Genomic DNA, 23,892 nt, shown 5'->3' on the forward strand with positions numbered 1-23,892 from the left:
CCTAGTAGAAGTGACAGCTGTCTCCAGACCACCCCCCACCCCCACCCACCAATGGCAGGGACATGTGCGGTGTCATGGAGGGAGACGCAAGTTTGGGATTAGCTCATTAAGACGGACATCTTTGATCCGGGGTTATCTCTCCCATTTCCACGGGAACTTGATCATATCCTGGCCTCTTAAGACACACACGAGCACACAAACAAGGACACATACTCACACGCACACAAACGGGCCTAAGACCCTAGAGACCAGGGCCCAACAGAGATGTGAAGTGTAGATGTGCAGCAACAGCTAAACGTCAGGTCAGGTTTCTGGGGGCTCGTGCTAAATTTAACCCTGTGATCCTGCAGCAGGCAGAGGGGTTTAAATGCCAGCCTACAGTTGCTCCACACCAGTTGTTCTCCACACGTCTTCCACTCATCACAAACTCAGGCCGGAGACGAAGACAGACACACACACACGTACACTCCGACACACACGCTCCAGGCGCAGGACTGAAGACCACATACAGTAGAGCAGTTCCAGGGGAAGCAGGAATCTTTGTCCCCTTAAATCCAGACCACAGCGTTGTCCAGTATGGAGCTTTTCGAGACCAACCCTTATTTCTTCCCTGACCAGCGCTTCTACGAGGGAGGGGACAACTACTTCCCCTCTCGCCTGCCTGGGGGGTACGACCAAGCCAGCTACCAGGACAGGAACTCCATGATGGGCTTGTGCGGGAATCTGTCTGGGGGTGTTGGAGTTGGGGTCACAGGAACAGAGGACAAAGCCTCTCCATCCAGCCTGTCACCTCACTCTGAGCCTCACTGCCCGGGCCAGTGCCTGCCCTGGGCCTGTAAGCTGTGCAAAAGGAAGACAGTCACCATGGACCGTCGGAGAGCGGCCACACTGAGGGAGAAGAGGCGTCTGAAGAAGGTGAATGAGGCTTTTGATGCCCTGAAGAGGAGCACCCTGATGAACCCCAACCAGAGGCTGCCCAAGGTGGAGATCTTGCGGAGCGCCATCCAGTATATTGAAAGGCTCCAGGCCCTGGTGTCCTCCCTCAACCAGCAGGACACTGAGACGGGACAGCAGGGGCTGCACTATCGACCAAGCCCAACCCAGCCCAGAGTGAGTAGGACAGAGGAGAAGTGAGGAGAAACAGAAGGTCACATATTAAACAATGAGAACAGAGCGGCAAGGCAAACAGAAAGGACAGACAGGGAAAATAGAAATGACACGAAGAGAAAAGCTGTAGATAAGCAAGAAATGGAAAAAATGGTCAAAGTAAAAATGTTCCTGACAATGTGTGATTTTGATAAAGTGATCTGCTCTAAAGCCTGCTTGGGGAGTGATCGCTGATAATAAGTTCTGAGGTTTCAGTTGGGGAGATAAGCTGGTAATGTAATCTGTAATTCTGTGTCAATTATCTTAAGATGTTTTAAGTTATGATCCAATTTTGATCTGATGTTTCAATGAGAAATCAAACAAACGAACATAACACAGGTGCTAAAATACAACAAAAACAACAGCTTCAGTCAAAATCCATAAACAACTGTCACTGTCAAATGGTCTTGATGTTGCAGAATCTCTTATATCATTTTCTTCTGTATTTTCTGATGGTAAAGTCTCTTATTTCTCTTGTTGAGACAGTGTTCTTAAGTGTGGGGGTCACAGGATGTATTGGTGTGTGTGTGTGTGTGTGTGTGTGTGTGGTATTACACTGTACTATAGTGCGTGCTGTGTCTTTATGGGGCAGCAGAGTGTGCCGTGTCATAACACAGAGTGACTGACAGCAACGTCTGTGTGTGCATCTCCATGGTAACAGGTGTTGTCGTCAGGCGAGCCCAGTTCAGGCAGCACCTGCTGCAGTAGCCCAGAGTGGAGCAGCACTCCAGAGCAGTGCACGCAGAGCTACAGCAGTGAGGGTGAGTACACTTCATGCACACTCATTAGGCGGCACAGTCAGATAAGTGTGCCCTCACTCAGATACTAAAGCTTTGACGTGGTCTCTCTGCAGACCTCCTGAGTGCTGCTGACTCTCCAGAGCAGGGGAACATGCGTGCACTGACCTCCATCGTGGACGGCATCTCTGCAGCAGATGGATCTGTGGCCTTTCCTGTGGACATTCCCAAATAGACCCTCCACACGATGGACCCATAGACGCACAGAGATCCACAAACAAAAAGGAAATTTACAATTGGCATGGGAGCTGACAACCAATCCCAAATTCCAGTTTAATTTATTTTTCAGCTCTGCTGATCTGAATGTTTTGTCTTATGCTAAATTTAAAAATTTGTGATTTATCAGGATTGTAACTCTGTAACAATGTAACTATGGGTGTGCTAGCCAAACTGAATTCCTCCTGTTCACAATGAGGCCTTATTCCCTTTATTCCCTGCCTTATCCTGTGGTCCAGACCTGCCTGTCAGATCCACAGGAGCTCAGTCTAGAGATTCAATGCATGAACCCAACACCTAGTTAATAGTGTGGATCTCTGACATGTCTCCAGTCTGATAGAGCTACAGAGGAATAACAAAACATGGTTTTTGTCCTTACTTAATTTTCCTCTTTTCGAAACCTTTCCCTGATCTTTCATTCTTTTTGTGTGTGTTTTTATGCTTAAAAAAACATGAGTTTATTTGTGGGGCCAATATGTACCATGGCAGTTTTGACCAAGATCTGCTTAATTTAAACTGGTTATGAATGCTAGTGATGTAAATACGTTCCCTTTTTCTACAGAGTGGTTTTGCCATTTTATTTTTTATTTTTTGCTAACTTATTTTTGACTTTTATAACTAAGATTGTTGTGTATTTGTAGATGTTCCAAAAAGTGATATTTTCTGTCCAATTCTTGCAATAAAGACCATTTTCAATACATTGCCTACTGCTCACTGACTGACAGACACTTTAGCTGTGATATCTTCAGAAGGAACACAACATCCATGATTTTTAAAAAACAGCTTTACTTATGTCTATAGTGTCATAAATACAGTACACTTTTTTAAATAGCCAAATAATAAAATCTTGATTTGTCAGCATTGTTTCACACCTGGAATAAAGACACAGTACTCATAGCTGCCACATAGCACATTACACCTTTTAGACACCTTGGAAAATAAAATAAAAAATAAAATAAAATAAAGTAAAAAAAATTGTACACCCATCCAGCACTTCACTGGTTAATATGCTGTGTTCTCATTGGATGAGGAGTTGGTCAGCCAAGAGTACTGACTGCTCACTGGCACGTCTCTATGGCAACTAAATGGGAGGTGATGGGACAGGATTAGAGTCCGTCACGTTGAGCAGTTTAACGTGGATATCATTGGCTGATGTTGAGCAGCAGTTTACAGTTTGATTTGAGAGAAAAGTAAGGAATCGACAGAGAGGAGCTACAGTGTTCACACTACCCATCCACAGAAAAGAGTCATAGTCACATGGCTGGAGTCGGCCTTTCACACATAACCTCTTTATATGTCTTGAGTGGAGAGACTCTTTTGTCCACACACACACTCACACTCCCTCTCACTCACACACACACACACACGCACTCTTCATAATAAAGGATTCTCTCTATTCTAGGCTACATAGTGTCATACAGAAGGCGAGAGAGGCGGAGAGAGGAGAGGTAACAACTACATAGTGTCAAAAGAGGAGGAGGAGGGAAAAGGAAAGAACTGGAGAAGAGGCAAAGAGAGAAGTCTGAAATTGGACCCATGAACCTGTGAAGAGTCCTTGTAGAAACACACCCCCTCCTTTGTGAGTCCCTCCCACTAACGATTCACACACTTACAGCATACAGCAAAAGACACACAAAGGTCCGACACAGAGAGAAAGAGAAAGAAAGAGAAAGAGAGAGAGAACAGTCACTATCGAATACAGGGCATTGGGTTTCATACAGCAATGATATTATATTATTTTCCATATATATTTCCAATATATTTATATATATATATGTATATATATATAATATTTCTATAAAAAACATAAATCATCCATTTTATGTACAGAGACGATAAATGAGTAATACCTTGCATAACCGGTAGAGGGGCAATGTGCAGTGGGATCTGCCATTTATACAAGTATTCATCATTGCCAAGTCCAAATCAACACCTGGCCACAGTTGCTTTAAATCTTTTTTCACATTAACCAACTATTGTGTTTCCTCGGATGGGATGACACAGCAGAATCGGTTTGGACTTGGCCATGTTGAAACTAAAAGAACCAGGACAAGAACCCACAGCTGAGACCAGGGGAGCAGGAGCACAACACCACAACAACAAGGCTACTGGGAGCACTGGGGTAAACTGGGAGAGACCGGGATGAGTCTCCTTTACAGCAGCGAGCGCAGCCAATGAGCACTCTCAAGAGTTCAAAGGTCCGAGTAGGCCTCTGTATTGCACGTGTCCGAAGGAGAGGTGAGAGGTGAAAGGTAGGAGGTGAGGCTGGGCAACAAAGGGGTGAAGAGCCCCCAGTGGCACCCAGGTCTTCCTCTCCAGATTTGGCAAATCACTCTCAAAAGGCCGCAAGCATGTGTCCGTATAGGTAATGAGAATGCACTGGAAGAGGAAAAAATACCGAGACAGAAAAGTGAGACTAGAAGAAAGAGAAAGACTGAGTCTGTATTTGCTACTTTACTTTGGCACCACCCCCCCCCCAAAAAAACCCAAAACAAAACAAAACAAAACAAAACAAAAAAAACCCAAAACAGACAAACAAACAAAAAAACTATTAAACCATTCTCATAGCAAAAATCAATACCATTTATTTTGTGCAGAGTGGAAAACACTTTTTGATAAGAACTAACAAAATCAGTTACTAAAAGATATGGCTGCTGTTGTTCGACAGTTTTCTAATCGTCAACGATTTCCATGAAAATACCAAAATGAACAATGAGTTAATCCATTAACTTCTCTACTCAGTGTGTGGCATACCCGAGTGCAATGGGTTCTACTGAAGATGGTATAATTTCATTTTACACAAGGGACAGACAGGAAAAAAATGTGCATTTGTTGGGGACTATTTTCTGACGTGAATGAATACACATTTGTGTGCTAGTGAGTAGCGGTTTATACAGGACTGACACAAGATAAACTGCAGTGTATATGTAATTAAGGAGCATTTCACCCAGTGCAACATTGTGGTAGATTTATTAGTTTTAAATAGTTTTTGGAATAGAGACATAAGCAATATGAAGTTTTGGCTCTGGAGACAATTCTTATTATAGGGTCACTTTATTATGGGCTTTGGTCTTTCATGGGATATGTTGAGAATGAGTCAAATATACAGTATCACAAGACTTAACCTTTAAAGCTGCATCAATACATTTTTTTTCACTTAAAAACAACATTGGTCCATTGTCACCTCAGGAAGTTGTTATGGCAAAAATGTTAGCAAACACTTCTAGCAGACACAAAGCAATACAAGCATTCATTTTGAGTTGTGTGTTTTTATCCAGTTAAAATCCAATATTTACTCGCCTTTTGCCTCTGTTACCTCTTTTACCTTAATGTTGAGCAACACTTTTCACACTGTTTACTTGCTAATAGGCTTAAATAAGCCAGGTACACATATCAGTACATTAGACTGGTGCTATTAAAGGTATTGCCACGTTCCTACCTCTCGCCACACAGCTGGGCAATGCTGGTTAAAAGCACACTAACCTGGAAGTTCAGCAGTTTCAGGTAGTGTTTTGTTAGCTTACCTGTTAGCATTAGCGCTCCTGTTAGTAAGCAGAGAATAGTTAGCATGAATAGGTCCGCACGGCCGAGGGGTCGAGTCTCGGGGGCGCCGGGGGAGCAGCTTGAGAGGATGTGGCACAATGGAGTGTGGGCACAGAAGGACAGAGAGGACAGAGCATGCAGTTAGTCAGTCAGGACAAGCAGACAGAATGGTAAGCACATAGATACACAGAAAATACACGGGCTGAGGTAGCTTAGTTTGGTTAGTACTGGAACACACCTTCTGGCTGGAGCTGTTTCTTGGGCATCAAATTCACAGAGGGCGGCATGGACATGGAGGGCATACGGAAGCCGGCAGGCAGTGTTTCCATGGAGCCTGCCATCATCCCCAGCCCCGCTCCTCCCTCACGTGCCCGAAACCTCTTACGCCATGATGGAGAGCGTCGAAAAGACTTGTCATCCCCACTCTACAGGGACAGGGAGAAAAGCGAGGTCAGACAATTGGCCCTTTTTCAACAATATTGTATTTGATCAAAGCAGCATCTTGAAAGGTCACCTCCTCTAGTCGTCGGTCAGTCCCCAAGGCTAACAGGTTGTTGAACTCCCTCTCCAGAACCTGCCGTGCCTGAAAAACAGTGCAGACAGCTTCTGTGAGCAGGAGACACAGTGACACTGTGAGTTAAACAACCAGGGTGAAAAATTAACACAAGCTGGTGGCAAAATGTCAATAAAAGCTCTTGAAAAACCTGTGAAATTGGAAAGAGTTCCTCTACTAATTAGGAACCATCCCCATGTTTTTAATTGATTTGCCAAAAACAATCACCTAAAATATGAAACTCGGCAAGTAGTCTGTACTGAACCCTATGACCAGGGAAGTTTTTTAAATGAGAACAACTAAGAACTTTTGATCTGAGAACAGCTGATACAGAATCTGAAGCAAGATTAAATGTTGGCACCATGTTGTCAGGAGCAGAAGGAAATGCTAAATGAACACAAACCACTTGGTCCACAAAAAGTAAATTATCTAATTTCATAAAAACCCGCAACAACCATGACTATTGAAAGATGGACTGGTTACAGAAAGGCCATTAGGCCTGGTATGAGCCCCTAGTGCTGTGAAGTGTTGAATGTGTAGGATATTATGATATAAAACGAAACAAATCTTATTGGTACAAATCTATATATTCTACACAGTTTCTTTTTCATAGTTCATTAAGACTGCCCAAAAAATGGAGCAACTGTCTTTAAAATTGGCTCATATAACACTCAATATCTTTCTCCCACTCAAATCTGTTCAATCAATGCATGCTGTGTGTAAACAGTTGTGTTTTCCTCTATAACCACCTGTGTGTTCTGCATAGGGATCTGCAGGATGAGCGCTAGGCTGCTGTAGTCGAAGGTCTCGTCGAGAGCGATTAGTGCCCCGTGAACGCCACTCTCCAACAGGTTACCACTATACTCCCTCAGACCAATGGACTGGACCCAGTGGATCACCTGCTCATTGGTCCACACCAACACATCTAGAGTAAAAGAGAGTTGAGAGATTTGTGTTACTTAAGGAGAACTAGAAAGAGAAAAAGACATTAAGAGAAAATGTGCATGTCCACGTAGTGTCAACTCACTGCCACACTCCCTTTGTTCATTTAAAGCACAGCTGTCGGCCAGCTTTCCAACTTGGAACAGCCGGTGTGTGTGTGTGTGTGTGTCTGTGTGTGTGTCTGTGTGTGTGTGCGTGTGTAAACAGGGCAAGATTCTGATTTGAAATGACAGCTGAGTCAAGTTCATGTGCAGAACTCAAGGTCAAAAGGGCGAGAGGACTGGCTCGATCTAACTGTGTCTGTGTGTGTGCATGTGTGTGTGGACTCCTCTTGATATGCGGAGCTTTGGATCATAAGACTACAGGCCTGCTTCAGTTGGCTTCAGTTTGACAGTCTAAGATGCAGCTGTTTCAATGCTCGGGCCAAATTAACAATATCAGGCAAAACCACTAGGTGGTACTCTGGCCTGATGAGACTTTGGTTGTGTCTGAACTAATGTTTGAATGTGTTTAATATCTGTGTGCTTGCTGTTTAGTTTTTGTCACTGTGTTCGTGGGTGTGAAGTGTACCTTTCATGTCGTGTTGACTGTCCTCTCTCCGACGCTCCAGGTCCTTCCTGTCATAATTGAGTCTCTTCAAGCACATAATCCCATATTGCAGACTAGCCCTGGTACAACATACACATATAAACACACACACACACACAGAAAAGGATAAGCACGTATGCATCATTTCTAATGTATCCAGTTAGCAGACGAAAGTATAGGCTGATCAAACAGCAGCTAAGCTCATCGCCATGACCACAGACCTATGGAAGCTGTCCACCATCTTGAGGTGGCTCCTCAGGTCCTTCTTGGTCAGGTGGTCCAGCATGCGTGCGTCCACCAGACACTCCATTAGGTAGGAGCGGTACTGAGGCAGACCAAGACTGGGCAGCCACTCGTTCCCTATCCACTCATGATTCATGTCTCCATACGCCAGAGTCTACACAGAGAGGAGTACATAATGTTACTAATTTGTGCAACAGAAAAAGAGAGAACGCTTTCATTTTCAGGATTATACGCCCTACGTATGCTCATGGATGCGTGTAACTAGATGAATAAAAGTGTCCCCAAATTTCATGTGCATACATTGTGTGAGACAAGTGTTTGAACAGAGGTACAACAGGCCCTTTTCACAGCAGGCAGCTTGACAAGTGACATCAGCGAAAGCAAAGGTGTTACTAATAACATTAACATTATCCATGCCAGCTTACTGTCATTACTTACTGGGACACTAAAATGGAACTGAGTCATCATTAATGTTATTAGTTACACCTGTGATTTTCCTGCTATGACAAATCAAAATGTCTAATGGTAAAAAAAAAAAAACTTTGTACATTGGTCTATCTGAAAGGCTTAAAGATGTACAGGGCAGTAAAATTTGAGCACCTAAAGGCTCTGCACCGCCTCATGGGCGCCTTTAGTTATTCTCTGGGATTAGAACTGGTTGGGGTTTTGAAGGGAAATACCAAGGGAGGTTAACCTCAATATCCCAATCGGCCTTTTTCGCAGCAGACACCTCTCTTGCAATTCCACAACAGGAAGAAAACAAGTATAAACAAAAAAATTAGATGAATAAAATGAATTATGGCTGAATTCTGTTTAGCTGCTTCAGTATCAGAGTCTTGGTGTTGTACATACTGGTTCACTGTCGTGGGACACATGAATGTGGCAGAGCCATCATTAATATTATAAGTAACACCGCTGCTTTATCCTACAGTGACCAGTCAAAATGTGAGCTGTGGAAAAGACCTCAAATCAAAATGATGAAGGCAATGGCTGTCCTGTTAGTAGTGGTCTAATCAGGTAAACTAAGTGAAAACACCTGTGTAGGTGGACCACGAGTGTGGGGGAGCTTTAGCAACTACAGCTCCCAGAGGCATCGAAAGTGTGCTAATAGCTAAGATATTGGTCAATGCAAAGAAAAAGCTCATTTCACTTAAATTACAAAGACATATTTTTCCACTCGCGCTTACTGGTCCCTTGCCACATAGATAATTTTGTTTTAATGTGTCGAGGTTATGAGATATTGGGCTTTCAAATGGCAACCTCAGTATAATGAAACTCGATGGGATTTACATTTTGGTGCTCAAAGCATCGAAAAATGTCACCTGAAAAAGTCAGCGGCAACGTATTTTACCCGAAAAATGTCACAGTTGCTCTATGTCCTGCAAGGAAGCTCTTTGTTAATGCCAAATTTCATGTCACATTTCATCTGAGTACAGACTATAATGCTGAAGGTGATTAAGATGCCCTTCTTGTGTGTGTGCGTGTGCATCTCTGTGTTAGTGAAAAGCGCGTGCACAGTTTCAGTGTGTGGAGACAGATGTTAGCAAATCAGCGACCTCACCTGTGCCCAGCTGCCCTCCTCATTCTCCTGAGTGGCAGCAAGGTAGAGACAATATACAAGGTCAGAGCAACAAGGGCTAAGCACACACACACACACACACACACACAACACTGAGTCATATCAGTTTATTACAACACTCATGTTGAATTGACTTTTTCATGGCCACACAGATCACATGACCACAGGTTACATCAGTTAGATCCAACACCAAATACCAGCACGAGCACAAAATGCGTTAGTGTGTGATGTAGTGGGTATTTAAAGGGGTCTTACGGGAGAGGACATATGTGTGTCTCAGTGGGGACGTTGTGAGTGTGAGAGAGTGTTTAGTGGGGGATAAAGGGAAGGGGAGCACCCAGATGGTACTGACCGCTTTAGTAGAGGAAGCCAGGTTCTCCATCTCTTCATGAGTCACCCACACATTTCCGGAGGACTGCTCAGAGGACAAAAACACACCCGAACACGAACACACACACACACACACACACACATACAAAAACACACCCAAGAATGCACTCATGTGTGTTTTTTCACACATACCGACCCCCGTGCGCACACACACACACACCCAGACAAACATTGTGTTGAGTGATGCCAAGGGAGGGAGTGTATTTCAGGCAGGTAGCATGTAGCTATATCTGGCATGATTTGCGTGTCATTTTCCCACAGAACCCCATGCAATTTATGGCAGCAGAAAAGGACAAGTCAACCCAGTCAAAGGCAGAAACCAGTCTTTACTGTGCTCCGAGCAGAAGAACAAAAAATGCAAAGAAGAGTGCCGGGTGCAGTGAAGGTTTACCCAAGTAGTGGAAGAGGTTTTGAGTGGGGTTAAGTTGTGTGCCGGGTAATGTGTCAATTCATTAATTTGATATTTTTGTACATTTATGTGAAAGGAAAAAAAAAAGCAGTATGTGTGTGTTCATAGAGGTGTGTTTGGCTGCGTTTCGTTTACCGTTCTGGAGGTGAGTGGGGCAGAGGGGCTGGTGAGGGAGACCATCTCCTGGATGGCCAAGCGGAGTTTGAGTCGGTGTAGAGGGTTGCTGATGCCAATCTCCCTCTGGATCTCTGTGTCTGACAGAGCTGACATGATGGCTCCACTCTTCACGTTGGCGCGGCAGGCTGCCACATACCAGGCTGGCATACCCACCCACAGCTGGTGAGGGTCATCAAGATATTCAACATCACCACCATTGTTGCCATTAAAGGCCAGATAGAAGGAGTAGGGAGTGCAGATCAGGCTCTTATTGTCAGTCTAGTATTTGATATCACTGCATTCCCCTTTGTATTAGACATAGTAGCAGCCTGACATTTATGATTGGTAGATATCAAAGCAGATTAGTGGAATACCTCTAGCCAGGAGACGACAGTGGGGCCGTCCCACTGGGCAAATGGCAGGCCTCTTTTCCTGGCATCTTCTAGAAGCTCATGTCTACAGAGGAAATTGAGAACAAAGGCAGAGGGAAAAGAGAAATAACAAAAAGAAGGCAAGGTAAATGACTAAAATAACAAGAAAAAGAGAAAAATAAACACAAAAAAATCAAAGAAAGAAAGGATGCTTTTACTTTTTCTTCATCCTGCGGTCCCTCTCAGCTTGAGTGCCCAGTTTTCCCAGAGTCATTGTGTCCCCGATGCTCATCTCAAAGTCTGAAATACAGCGTTAATTTATATCTCTGTAAATCACACACATCTCACATAGTGTGCATCAGTGTGGGACTACGTATGAAATGTACTTTATGTTGTACCTGATAAGGCTGGTAGGGGCTGTCCATCCCTGCCCACTGTCTGGTCCAGTCGACCCTTCTCCTTCTTCCCAAACAATCGTCCGATAGATGACTTGATGCCTTTCTTCTGCTTGCTGCAGCCAAATAAGGGTTGGCAGAAATAAATGGTTTTGCACAAAAATATACAATCTAATACATTATGGTCAACTGTTAATTAGACATGGACTTTTTGTGTGTCAAGCAGACAAGGATTCATAGTTGATCTGAAGTGAACCTTTAAAACTATCCGACAGTAACTGTGGTCTGGCTCTGCCTTATCGTCTGGCATCACATCTACACACTTATTGTGTTTGGGATGTTTTATATTTACTGGGGTGCAACACACACTATAACTCAAAAGCTGATTGAGTTTTGCCTCTGTCAGTATCCGTGGCGACAGCTGCTTCCTGTGTAAGGTGGACACTTGTGGTTTGTTCCAAAATGTACCTACATGTACCTGTAGAGTTGTGGGAAAGAGCTTGTGTCTGTGTCTGTGTCTGTGTGTGTTTTTACCCTCGACCGTCCTCCAGACTGCCTGTGAATTGGGCAAAATTGGTTTCCAGCCGTAAACTGCGAGGGGAAGAGGGAGGCGACGTCTCACACTTGATAGTGGCTTTGTCCACCTCCACTGGAGACTGGAAGAGTCACAACAGCAACTCAGCCACAAAAGCCACAGTCAGACAAAAAAACAGTCCAATTTTACTTTGAAAACTTACTGCTACTTTCCTGCGATGTTTCCTCAAGTCGCTAGGCTGTTAAAGAAAACAACGCGCATGTTGTCAAAGAGGCCACGCAGTGTTTGACCATCAACACGATCAACTTAGTGCCGTTTGTGTGTGTATGTTAGTTACAATGTGTGCGCTCTCTGACCAGAGTCATGATGCCTAGATGGTGGCTGGCGTTGCGTCCGTGGTGTTTAGGTGTGGAGTGGCCACTGGTGGGTGGGGAGGAGGAGGATGCCAGGGACTGGGCAGTAGCGGAGGTGGGCAGGGCCCGGGGTCGAAGCGTCACGTTGAGTCCATCCATGCTGCCGCTGTTCACGCGGGACTCGATCTCATCAGAGCGTAGGTCTGCTGACTCTCTCTCCACCTGGATCATCCTGCAGAGACACACACAAACATGCACATAATCATAGTTAAAATATCAGTGTACCTTGTTTAACATAAACACCCTGTGTTGAATGAGCATTACAACATTGATTGCACTACATGCATTACCTTTCATAATCTGCAGTTTAAACCCTGACTTGAACTAATGATGTGCATTACTGATAACTGCTTATTTTTACCTACACCTATTACACCTATTTATTATTAGCACTATTTTTGTTTTTCTTTTGTAATAAGTTACTCAGGGAGTTGTTTTGCTGCCTCATTGTTTTTAACAACAACAATAAAAATACTTGACTGTATTTCTGTAGTAGTAGTACAGTTAATTTGTATGTATATAACAATGGTCCTCATTTTTTCTTTTATTTCTTTTGTGTTTTACAAGTGGGTATCAATTTTTAATCTAATAATGAATACTTCTTTAGAATAATGAAATTTATAATAATAACTTAAATAACCCTTAAAAAATTGGAAATTAAAATACGTAGAACCAAGATTTTATTACTTTGAGGTAGTCTGGCTCCTCTGCAGCATAATCAGCAACTATTTTGCATTTTCTCTCCAGAAGCATATTCTGAGGCGCCACATGAGGATCTTGTTTACTGTAAACTGTAATAAACAGTGCCTTCTTCCAGCAGGAAACACAACTGAAAAGTGTGTCATCTACATGTTATCAACTCTGTATCTATCTGCCACTATCAGTGCATACTGTCTGCCCACAGACCTTCATGTATTGCTTCAAGCAGCAGCACCTTTATTTTCTGCGGTATCTTCAAAATGTTCCTCGTCTTGTAATTATTTATTGTATTATCTTTAATACTTTGTCCCCCTCTTATCTGTATCCTGTTTCTTGCTGCTGCACTGACCCAAGTTCCCCATGGGGATCATGAATCTGGCATGTGCTGTAATCTAATATGCCTGCTATTTGTCACCTTATCTCTTCATTGATAGCGTCAAGCTGCTCCTGCAGCATCAGAGCGAGAGTCTGAGCGTCTGATTGGCCGCTGGGGGAAAGCAGTGCAGAACTAACGTCGTCATCCAGGTCTGACTCTGCTTCGATGTCGCTGCCGAGGAGGTGGCTGACGCTGCCACGCAGAGATGGGTAGTCCTGTTCAATCACCGCACACACCTGAACACAACAAACACACATGAGCTTTAACACAAATGAATTCACCTACAGAATATATTTTATGAATGAATCCTGATCAAATGCACACATTAAAAAATGTACAATATGACACTTGTGGAAGTATGTGACCGGTTATGAGAAAAAAATGGATGAACAGGAAACTTACATCAGACAGCATGTCCGTAGCAGCAGGTGAGAGAGAGACAGAAAGACAGAGAGGTTAGTAAAGAATGGTGAGTTAGGCATGAAGATCATCATAGACCAGCCAAGCACTGACACTTATTAGCAAAGCAGACATGAACTCGGATACACCATTGGTAAGGAGCTGTATGTGGTTAGAAGAAAAGCTGACACACGATTTTACGATCTGTAAGTGCATGCCATTGTGTTTATGTACAGGCATGTGAAGAACTGTGGCAGTGTTTTGGTCTGATAAAGACATTATTAGCACCTTGTTTGGATCATCTCGTAGCGCTGACAGTCTGCCCTTCTGTGCCCGCCTGATCACAGTTGTGCTGTAGTGGCCATCTTGGCCCTCCACCACAGAGAAGCGAAGGTCACTGGAGCTACCCAGGTGAGACCTGGTATTATAGACATACATACATAGAACAGATTACAACGATAATGTCCAAAGCAGTATGTTAGAAGGTATGAAAGAGCATGCGTGGAGGTGGTGTATGTATGTGTCTACCGAGGGTGAGTTCCATCTCCAAACACCCCACTACGACGTTTTAAATGGTCTATCTCATTTCTCAACTTCTCAATCTCTCCAATCAGCCGTTCCTGAGGGAGAGAGGGCATTATGGGTAGTGTATTCAGACTGTTTACTTAAGTGAAAAAAATAAATACTAGAAACAGGGGGGTCACAAGTCACTACTAGGCCAAGAAATATAACACATAACACCCGTAAAACCAACTACAACTTATTTACTTACTTAGACTGGGTTTTTGTACAGATAAACAAGGAAGATTTAAATTTAACATGTTAATTAGTGAGGTTTGAGGTGCTGGTAGATGGGTTTATCTATAATAATAATAATAATAATGATAATAATAATAATAATAATACATTTTATTCTCTTTACAAGTCTTACTGACCCTTGTGTGATGAAACTCTTCAAGCTGTTTCTGGCAGTTCTCGAGGTCCTGTATAAGGGAGTTCTAGACAAAAAAGTCATGAAACCATGTCAAAACAAATCTGTGATCCCAGTAGAACATGTCCTATTCTCTATATTTGTTTGTTTTGTGAGGCAGTAATGACAGCAATATGAGCAATATGTGTGTGTGTGTGTGTGTGTGTCTGTGTGTGTGTATACAGGCCCTGCCTTGTCCTCCAGGGCAGCCATGCGTTCTTTCAAATGGAGCTGCAGTCTTTCATTGGACTCAGTGAGCAGACGATCCACAGTGTCAGACAAGCGCTTGTTGTGCTCCTCATTCATTTTCTCCCTCTGACGAGCCTGATGAGCAGACAGAGAGAGAGAGAGAGAGAACCCGACGGGTGAAATGACATCGTGAAATTTTCTCTTTGACACAGACTCCATTTGATTGCATTTATGCAGCTAATCAAACATCTCTGCGTGGATTAAAGGATGAAGTGTGTATTTAGCCCAAGATCACCGGCTGCCAAATATAGGTCCTCTTGGCCAACAATGTATCTGACAACTAGAGTGATTTAATTACAGTCATTTACATGATGATGAAAAGGGGTTCAACGCCTTCTCTTAAATGCGAAACGCTGTGCTTAATATGTATTCTACAGTAATTTCATTAACGTTAATTAACACAGACACATACAAACACACATCTGCATCCTCAGAAAGCTCCCTCAACTAAATATAGTCATGAGATCGCACAGAGAGAAAGAGAAATTAGCCTTGCGTGAATTATTCAGAGTCTAAAGATAGCAGCCAATCAGTCTTATGGGAGGGAGGAGGAATGTGTTGCAGCAAGATATGTGGATTTGGTTCAAATTCACGCAACAATGCACCAGGAAAATAGAGAGGTCTTCATATGTGTGTCTGTCCAGTGTGTTTGTGTGTGCACGAGGTGTATGCATGAAGGGGCACGGAGCCAAGAGCCAAGGCGTCCAACTAATGTGAAGCATCAGCCCACACACACACACACACATGTACAAACATCGTAGTGAGAGGTCAGAGAGACCCTGCAGGGCTGGTGCACACACACACACACACAAACACAGACACACACACACACACCCTTCCTAGCTCTTGGTTCTTCTCCTCCAGTTGTGATTCCAGCTGTCTGAGCCGCTCCTCCACGTTGCCATGACGTTCCTCAGCCTGCAGGGGGAGACACTTGCATATAAGTACAACTGCCTTTGTAAGCGCTGTAACTACATTTATATGTCAGACCACTTCTCTATATTTTGTGACTATAAATCAGTGACACTATATAGTCTCTACAGTTGTGCGTGTGTGTGTGTGTTGCCTTGGAGAGCGCTGCCACTCTCTGTGCCAGTTCAGCCTCCACCTCTGGCAGAGTCTCAGCCTTCCTCATGGTCTGAGCCAGTCTCTGTTCTGCCATCTCCAGCATCTCCTGCAGCTGGCGCACCTTCTCTTCACTCTGACACACACACACACACACACGCACACACACACACACACACACACACACACACACACACACACACACACACACACACAAATAAAAAAAAGGAAAGTTGCAATCACAAGAGAGGTGGAACCAGTGTAGTGCAGCCAGTGAGTAGCAAGGACACGACACACAGGACCGAGCAGAGGATGTTGCTGGTATTTCCCATGTGGTGCTGAACTCAGTTTCACCCTGAACTACACACGAGCCTTCGAGTGGGATGTTTCCATTGCTCACTCACCTGAGTGACTGTAATATTCTACAATTCCTTAAATACATGGTCACACCTTTGAAAAACCCATTGATTTTCTGATTTTATTACTATCCCAGCTTTATTGTAGATGACATGGTTGAAGAAATTAAATATTGAAATTTTGCAAGAGAGAGCATATTAGCCTGAATCCATAACTTATCTTGATGTCACCTTCCATCAAGATAAATGTGCCATTTTAAGTGTCACTTAACAGCACATTAGGATTGTAACATATCCAAGGAAACCTGAACACAGCAGAAAAATGACAATGATAACACAGGCAGAAATATTGATTCAGGCTTATGTCAGGGTTCATTAACTGATTTCTGACAGAGCAGTTTCCCCTATTGTTTTTGCAGAACCTTGTGTTTAAATCCCAATTGTGCTCTGCAGAATTGCTCAGCTTGGTTTAATGTAACAGGATGTGACATTAAACCAAGTCAAGTGTATCAAATTTACTTTTTCAACAAAATTATCTCTGAGTGACAATTTACTGTTTTGATGGATAATTATACACTTAACCATGAAGCAGTGTTTATTGTGTACACAGTCATCTTTTCAACCTGCATATGGCTTGTGTGTGCGTGTTACCTGTCGGTGCAGGGAGTCCTTGGTGGCAAGTTCATTCTCCAGTTTGTCGTTGAGGTCGTGGATGTGTGTGGTCTCCCGCTGGGCAGCCAGGTAGCGCTTCTCTAATGTTGTTATTCTCTCCTCCATATCCTCTCTCTGCAGGTGCAGGGACACAACAACAACAACAACAACAACAACAACAACACATGAGTGAAAAGCCAACAACAATGTGCATGGTGAAGCCAAAAGCCATAATCAGTTTACTTTATCTCTATGCATATGACCAAATTTCCCCTTTATATGCTTTTACATACACTATTCTGTATTAATAGTCATGTATTTATGCAGTTAGAATGTAAGAAATGTGTGTACTTCACTGTTTTGTAATGACACATTTAAGTTAATTTTAAATTTAAGTTTAATTAACTTAATGAGGAGATGGCAAAAATGTTTTACAAAGATTAACCAGTTGTTTTCAGTCGTTTCTCCATTTCCATTTTTGTATTGTGTGACAATAGTGTCCATGAAGAGTACACAGATATCAAAGAAATGTTGCATGCTCACTACTATAGTTACTTTATCAAATAATCAGTTAATGAGCTTTGTTAGAAGACTATGTAGTTACTGCTTACACATCTGTGTTGTCATCATTTCACACCTATACTATAGCCGGTAATACACCTGCACTAGCTGATAACGCTGGGAAGTAGTTGTGATTTTGCTTCACCATTAAACAATAAACTCCAGTAGTAATAAACAGTACTGAGCTCAAAAGTTGACTGACTGAGCTTTAGGAAAAACCCTTTTCAAGGCAGTTGCTATAGACAGGATGTATATCAAAGACAACGCAACACTGCACGTGTTCAGCCACTCTTAGCCATGTACTGTCATGCACAGTTTCTCAGTTTCGCAATGACATAGGAAACAAAGATTTCTTTTTTAAATAATCAAATAGTAATATATTAATATAGATCCATGTTTTTTTTCCACAAAACAGCAGACTGTTCAATTTCATTTCCTTTTTACCTAAAAAGCGCCACACTTTTACAGCCCCGTGTTTTCTGTGCTTTTTCCCAGAACAAAAGCACAGGTCCTTCACTCTCACCTCTCTCTGTTCTCTCTGTTGTTTGATTGACAGCTCCTCGCTGCGGCTCAGTTCTCTGCGTGCGTTTGCAAGCTCTGCCTCGAGCTCAGCCATGCGGGCATTTAGACTGGCAGAGTGCTCGCGGCTCTGGGCCAAGTCCTTATTGGTCCGATCCAGCAGCTCCTGAAGTTCAGACACCCGGCTGCCATCATCGTGAGCGTCTATGGAGCCGTTGGGCAGTCTCTGTAAGGCAGACACACAAATTAATGTATCTTAGGACTGAGGAACACAGATAGCACAGTTTTTGGAGAACCAATAAAGTTGGATGACCTAGATAAAAAAGTGTTGGTTTTTATGCATGCAAGGGTGGGTTGTGTGAGGTGAGGCTGCCATGTTGTTGTTTTGATGTTGTTTCTCTTCCCTTCACAGCTCAAAGTGCAGTTAATTCCAGGGCCTTAATTAAACAAACCTTTGGGGACACATATTCAGACAGGCAACTCAGTGGGCAGCCAAAGTTAGTAGGACCCCCCTCCGCTGCCTCATGTTCTGCCTGCTTATGAATACCTTACAGAAACAAAAACATGCACATAAACTCTGGGGGTAATAGAGCTAAATGGTGTGAAGCTGTGTAATAAAACACACCTGGTGATTTGTGCAATTGTGCATAAGTTTAGTCATTAGCTTGACTCCCAGGGACACTGGGAACAACGTTTTTCAACCAGCTGTCACCAGGGTCCTGACCATTCACACTCTGAGACATCTAAACCACACTCTTCCTCTTAATGCTCGGACTCGAGCCAATCCTCTCATCTTATCTGCCTGTGGCCATCCTTTGATACAGTCATCTCATACTTTCTTAAGAGTAAGTTATTGATTTATCAACTCAAATTATTCCTAAAATAAAAAGATATTGACAATTTTTTTTTTCGCTTTCTCTATCTCTGAGCCAAAGAAACGAGAGCCAAAGTAAGTGGATCTTTTTCTGCTCCTCCTCGGCTGCTGGCCCATACAGAAGAAGAAGAAGTCTATCCAGATACAAACTGGCTCTGCTGTCGGATCACGAGGAGATTTGTTACTCCCTGTGGATGCACCCAGACACAGTTACATAATGTGTGCTTGTTTCAGGGTGGGCCTCAAACCAGGGAGGACAGGGCTCGAACAGAGAGCAAGAGCAGCTAACATTATCTGAATTATCAGAAAGGTCATGGAGGACCTATGCTACATTGAGGTCCATACACCTTCGTTGTGCATAATAAGTGTGTGTGAGCAGATGTGTTAATGTGTGGGAGAAAGCCAGAGAGAGGACACATAGAAAGTGACCAATAGCCATGAAGGACAAATATGACAGGCAGACATAAAATAAAGCACAGAGCAGAAAAACAATCACACAGCCAGGAAGACCTTCCATGTAGGTTTGGATCCATCTGTTCGCTCCACTGAGTCTCCATCCTTCCTTTGTCTCACCATGTTCAACTGCAATGTAAATTAAAAAGAACAAACAACAAGAACAATGAGAAAACTCACATTTACCATCTTTTCTTTTCCCTCAGTGAATCAAAGAACAAAACGCAGCCCCCCAAAGGGAAGCCTGGCTCTCAGACTGCTGGCATCCTTCTGACTACATCCTCTACCATACTTTGCATAACTGCAAATATGAATTATACTCAGAATAGAGGAGGAAGGGTTTGCTTCAGTGAGGGTCTGCTCCTCTTAGAAGACTGTGATCAGTGCAACTTCACAAGCTCTGACTTTAAATCTTACATAACCCACTGGGACTCTGCTTCAACTGAGTCTTCTGTGAATATTTAGCATAATTTCATCTTAAGAATGATTTCTTTAATGACATTTTAAATAGATCTACAGTACAGAAGACTGATATGTGTGTGAGTGTGTGTGTGTGTGTTCTGTGTTTGTGCGTGTGTGTGTGTGTGTGTGTGTGTATGAACAAACAGCGGGCTAAGAAGACGTAGCCGCTCACCCAGCGTGACACTTGGAGTGTATATTAGATCAGACAGGAGGCTTCAACGGATGTCTGCTAGGGATTGAACAGATGTTTCACTTACCAATAACCACACACACACAAACATTAACACACATTAACACAGGCACACACACCTCTTGTGTGGTAGCCGCTAGCTGTCCCTCCAGGGTGGCCACTCTCTCCAGAGCCACCCGCAGCCTCTCACGCACCTTAAAAAAACACACACGTCAATACAAAGTCCAGAGAATAGAAAAATATCATTTAGGAACACTGAGAACTTTAATTTGGAAACAGATTTATTTGCTCTCACAATTATTCATAATTACTTTAGCTGCTGGCATAACATATCATATTTTGCATTATAATTTCTCAGATAGTGGCTGGGACCCTTTATTTACTTCAGCTGAAAAGAGAAGTAACTTTATCATTTTTAATTTTCCTGTAATATAACTAAATTATCATATTTTATTAGCAATTCCTCTCTTTTTTCCACCGGCTTTCATTTGCTGTCTCACTGTAATTAGCTGTTGCTCCTCTTTGCTGTTAATTAAAACTCAAGACTCTCTCCATCTGTTTCACTTTACAGTAAAAGCCTTATAGTGATGCGTTCTTCCGTTTCACAGAGGACTTCTACTCTGAAACTCCGGAAGTGTTGAGTTTGTTCACAACTTAACAATGAGAAAGCAAACAGCAAAACTGTGCTGATCAGAACTGAAAAGTCAAACTTGTAGCAACAAATTGGTGTGAAAATGGAAATACTGTGACATGAAGTTTCCAAATGAGGCAATTGTTTCCTCCTCTTTTTATCTGTTAGAACAGACTGCAGCCCTTACATGTGTGTATGTGTGTATGTGTGTATGTGTGCGTGAGTCCACCTTTTCATCCAGAGCCTTGTGGTGTTCAAACAGCGACTTCAGAGCTTTGAGGACCTCCACCTCACTGGAGACTCCAGATGGTGGGGGTGCCTGTCTTTTCACCACTGTCATCCTCAGACTGCGTTCGTGACGAGACACCAGACACTCCAGGTGCTCCAACAGCAGCTACAGCACACACGCACGCACGCACACACACACACACACACACACACACACACACACACACACACACACACACCAAAGAGAATACTAATTTCAAGCTCAGAAACATTATTTGTTTTCATCAGCATCACCACACACTTGCACTCACACGTGCACATGCACAAACACACACATACCCTGGTGTTGTTCCTTTCTGCTTTCAGCTCAGATATTTCTTCCTCTTTCTCCAGCAGCTGCTCCCGGCATATGTTCAGCTCCTTCGTCAGGGTGGCAAACTCCTACACAACACCACACACACACACACACACACACACACACACACACACACACACACACACACACACACACACACACACACACACACACAACACGCATTCAGAGGTTAATACAGTATCACTGATCAACACAATGGGCCCTACTTTTGTGAAACTGAGCAGCTATAATCTCAGACACAAGTGGGTGTGGCTGACCAGTTTTTAGTGATCAGGGGCAGAGACACCCTACTGGCACAGAGCAGCACAGGTAACTGTTAGCACTTGTGGGAGGAATACTTCATCAGCAGGTGTAGTTGGGGCCGTCCAGGCCAGCTACTCCAAAGAGGATGCTGAGAGATGCTGAATGGGGATGTTTTCTGTGCACCTGCGATAAGAGGTGGTCTGAGCGGGTAGAAACCTCATGACAAACTAGGCACCAAAATGGCACTGTGTTATCTGATCTGCATAAACATAAACCTCAGCTGTGCCGCCCTGCCTGCCTCTCTTTGTTCTTGGAGCAATAAAATTACAGCAGCAAGCATAAAAACAAGTTGACTTGTGCCTAATGACGTTGTCTTGGTGGTGGAGCCTCTTAGATATTTCAATATTCCTTTTTTTGTTGGAGAAAATAGTTGGTAGCGAGGTTGACACTGCATTTCACTGCAGCACTGAATATAATAAGGTTGAATGATTTTCTAAACATATCTTTCAAACCTTATGATCCGTGCTGATCAAAATCTTTTGATACGTTTCGTTATATTGTACAAAAAGTAAATATAAATACAACCGAGAGAAGAGAACAATGAGAACAGTGCCATCCCTTTCTCTCTGACAATCAGAGAGAAAGGGATGGCGAGAATTGTCTTTTTATTACGTTATCCAGAATGAATTCTTAGCTGTGAGAAAAATGCATTAGACTAAAGAGCAATTTGATTTATTGATGTTCATTATTCACACTCCACAGTGTTGACAGAAGGCCATGCACTTCACAGATGCTTTTAAGCCCTTGCAGTGCGCTAGATGTTCTTTTATAGTCACATTTGATAAACTCGACCGATGAGTGACTGCTAGTTGGACCACAGTGGTTTCTGGTTGGTTGGGATGCACTCAGTGTGTCAGAAATGGCATGTTTGAGGCCATTTTCCGCTACTTTGTGCATACTGGTAGCACAGCACAAAGTGCAGATGCAGCTGTGGGATGTTATTGACCCCTTGGTCAATATGATACTGTAACATATTATGTTTTAAACAACAGGAGCAATGGCACACTTCCTGCAATTTGAATTCCCTACGTCAGCTGAAAAACCACTTAAAAGAATGGGTCGACTTTTCGAAAAAACACTTATTTGCTGTCTTGTCGAGGATTAGCCGACAAGATTGACACCACTCTCACGTCCATGTGGCAAATATGAAGCCACAGTCAGCAGCTCATTAGCTTAGCTTAGCATAAAGATTGTAAACAGGGGAAACAGCTAGCTCTGCTCTGTCCAAAGGTAGAGAGGTTATGTGTAGTTTGTTTAATTAGCTTTAGAGATGTTGTTAGACAGATTTTACTTTTGGACAAAGCCAGACCGACTGTTTTCCTCTGTCTCTGGTCTTTATGCTACGCTAAGCTAACAGAAATATATCTGGGCCCATCATTAGCCTGTTATTGTACACAAGTTAATTTGCAAAAGTGTACAGTACCTCCATTGTCAGACGTGCAGTGGATTACTTCATGTAGTTTCATAGCTCCAGACTACTCAAGACAGCAGCGCTACCTTTTCACAGCTCCACAAACAACCAGATATTGCAAACTTGATGGGTATTTTATGTTCTTTTGGAGCTGCAAAGAGATGGCTCTATTAACTTTAATAGTTTGGGAGAACCTGTGATGGAACTGCAGCAGTATTGTGCTGTGTGTTTGATTTTTTACAGTAAATAAACTTTAATGGCGTTTTAGCTGGCAGTCTGTCAGTTTGGGGTGAACCTTTAAAGTCCTTTAAAATCACAGTGGTCAAAGGTCTGTGAAGACATTATGACTTAGTCCTTGCAAAATAGAGTGATCTTAAAATGGTTGGTCACACGCCAATAATAGAGTATTTGAAAATGTTACCAATGTGACAGTAGGCTGGCTGAATATCTAATATCTATCAACCTGACCAAACAGCTGGAAAGAGTTTTACAAAAATTGACAATGTCCAATGTCTTTTGCTGAAAATGATAAACTTCACCTGCTCGGGTCTGGGACTGTAAAGTCTCCACATCCTGTCCTGCTCAGATAAATCACAGCAGTGTAAACTGATGCTCACATATGTCTCTTCAGATCAATGAGGAAAATGTCCCTGCTTTTGTCCTTCTTGTACTACTAATATTTCAAGATTGGTCTTCCTTCTATCTGTCAATTCTCATGTCAAAGGGCATTTCCTGGTCTCCCAGATCCATCCATATGATTTTGTATTACTGTTATTCTGTCTGCCATTGATTAAATTTACACAACACGTAAGGCGAGAACCAGCCAGTGACTCACACAGTTTC

At 42.9% G+C, this 23,892-nt stretch overlaps 2 protein-coding genes across 11 annotated transcripts in view; one reads left to right on the forward strand and one right to left on the reverse strand.

Moving 5' to 3' along the window:
• The first annotated feature begins 318 nt into the window (after nucleotides 1-318).
• On the forward strand, nucleotides 319-2,857 carry myog (myogenin). Its single transcript, XM_071495594.1, has 3 exons — nucleotides 319-1,110; nucleotides 1,808-1,907; nucleotides 2,000-2,857. The coding sequence occupies exons 1-3, from the start codon at nucleotides 577-579 to the stop codon at nucleotides 2,116-2,118; spliced, it is 753 nt and encodes a 250-aa protein (XP_071351695.1). The 5' UTR covers nucleotides 319-576; the 3' UTR covers nucleotides 2,119-2,857.
• Nucleotides 2,858-2,925: 68 nt separating this feature from the next.
• Nucleotides 2,926-23,892, reverse strand: part of ppfia4 (PTPRF interacting protein alpha 4) — a 61,062-nt gene continuing 40,095 nt past the window's right edge. For 3 of the 10 annotated variants that reach the window (XM_071495572.1, XM_071495571.1, XM_071495578.1), the window contains 29 exons: nucleotides 21,299-21,400; nucleotides 20,961-21,125; nucleotides 20,220-20,294; nucleotides 19,506-19,577; nucleotides 18,126-18,347; nucleotides 17,042-17,176; nucleotides 16,036-16,170; nucleotides 15,804-15,887; nucleotides 14,913-15,044; nucleotides 14,686-14,748; nucleotides 14,279-14,370; nucleotides 14,039-14,168; nucleotides 13,391-13,587; nucleotides 12,220-12,448; nucleotides 12,066-12,101; nucleotides 11,863-11,984; nucleotides 11,332-11,444; nucleotides 11,152-11,233; nucleotides 10,937-11,018; nucleotides 10,542-10,742; nucleotides 9,960-10,022; nucleotides 9,590-9,616; nucleotides 8,007-8,182; nucleotides 7,768-7,865; nucleotides 7,005-7,180; nucleotides 6,217-6,285; nucleotides 5,941-6,127; nucleotides 5,684-5,781; nucleotides 2,926-4,538 (listed from right to left, as the gene is read on the reverse strand). In XM_071495572.1, the coding sequence (XP_071351673.1) occupies nucleotides 5,723-5,781; nucleotides 5,941-6,127; nucleotides 6,217-6,285; nucleotides 7,005-7,180; nucleotides 7,768-7,865; nucleotides 8,007-8,182; nucleotides 9,590-9,616; nucleotides 9,960-10,022; nucleotides 10,542-10,742; nucleotides 10,937-11,018; nucleotides 11,152-11,233; nucleotides 11,332-11,444; nucleotides 11,863-11,984; nucleotides 12,066-12,101; nucleotides 12,220-12,448; nucleotides 13,391-13,587; nucleotides 14,039-14,168; nucleotides 14,279-14,370; nucleotides 14,686-14,748; nucleotides 14,913-15,044; nucleotides 15,804-15,887; nucleotides 16,036-16,170; nucleotides 17,042-17,176; nucleotides 18,126-18,347; nucleotides 19,506-19,577; nucleotides 20,220-20,294; nucleotides 20,961-21,125; nucleotides 21,299-21,400 (3,324 nt within the window). In that variant the 3' untranslated portion in view covers nucleotides 2,926-4,538; nucleotides 5,684-5,722. Of the gene's footprint in view, nucleotides 4,539-5,683; nucleotides 5,782-5,940; nucleotides 6,128-6,216; nucleotides 6,286-7,004; nucleotides 7,181-7,767; nucleotides 7,866-8,006; nucleotides 8,183-9,589; nucleotides 9,617-9,959; nucleotides 10,023-10,541; nucleotides 10,743-10,936; nucleotides 11,019-11,151; nucleotides 11,234-11,331; nucleotides 11,445-11,862; nucleotides 11,985-12,065; nucleotides 12,102-12,219; nucleotides 12,449-13,390; nucleotides 13,588-14,038; nucleotides 14,169-14,278; nucleotides 14,371-14,685; nucleotides 14,749-14,912; nucleotides 15,045-15,803; nucleotides 15,888-16,035; nucleotides 16,171-17,041; nucleotides 17,177-18,125; nucleotides 18,348-18,434; nucleotides 19,460-19,505; nucleotides 19,578-20,219; nucleotides 20,295-20,960; nucleotides 21,126-21,298; nucleotides 21,401-23,892 lie in introns of those variants that run through there. The other 7 variants (XM_071495574.1, XM_071495573.1, XM_071495580.1 and 4 more) reach the window with 7 other exon arrangements.

The sequence above is a fragment of the Trachinotus anak genome, unplaced genomic scaffold (assembly GCF_046630095.1).
Source record: "Trachinotus anak isolate AG129_WGS33_773 ecotype Australia unplaced genomic scaffold, CSIRO_AGI_Tana_v1 ptg000013l, whole genome shotgun sequence".
Classification (NCBI taxonomy): Eukaryota; Metazoa; Chordata; class Actinopteri; order Carangiformes; family Carangidae; genus Trachinotus; species Trachinotus anak.

Coding starts and splice junctions, on each gene's coding strand:
- myog (XM_071495594.1), top strand. CDS start 577: ATGGAGCTTTTCGAGACCAACCCTTATTTCTTCCCTGACCAGCGCTTC. Junction 1,111..1,807: donor CAAGCCCAACCCAGCCCAGA/GTGAGTAGGACA, acceptor CCATGGTAACAG/GTGTTGTCGTCAGGCGAGCC. Junction 1,908..1,999: donor GCAGAGCTACAGCAGTGAGG/GTGAGTACACTT, acceptor GTCTCTCTGCAG/ACCTCCTGAGTGCTGCTGAC.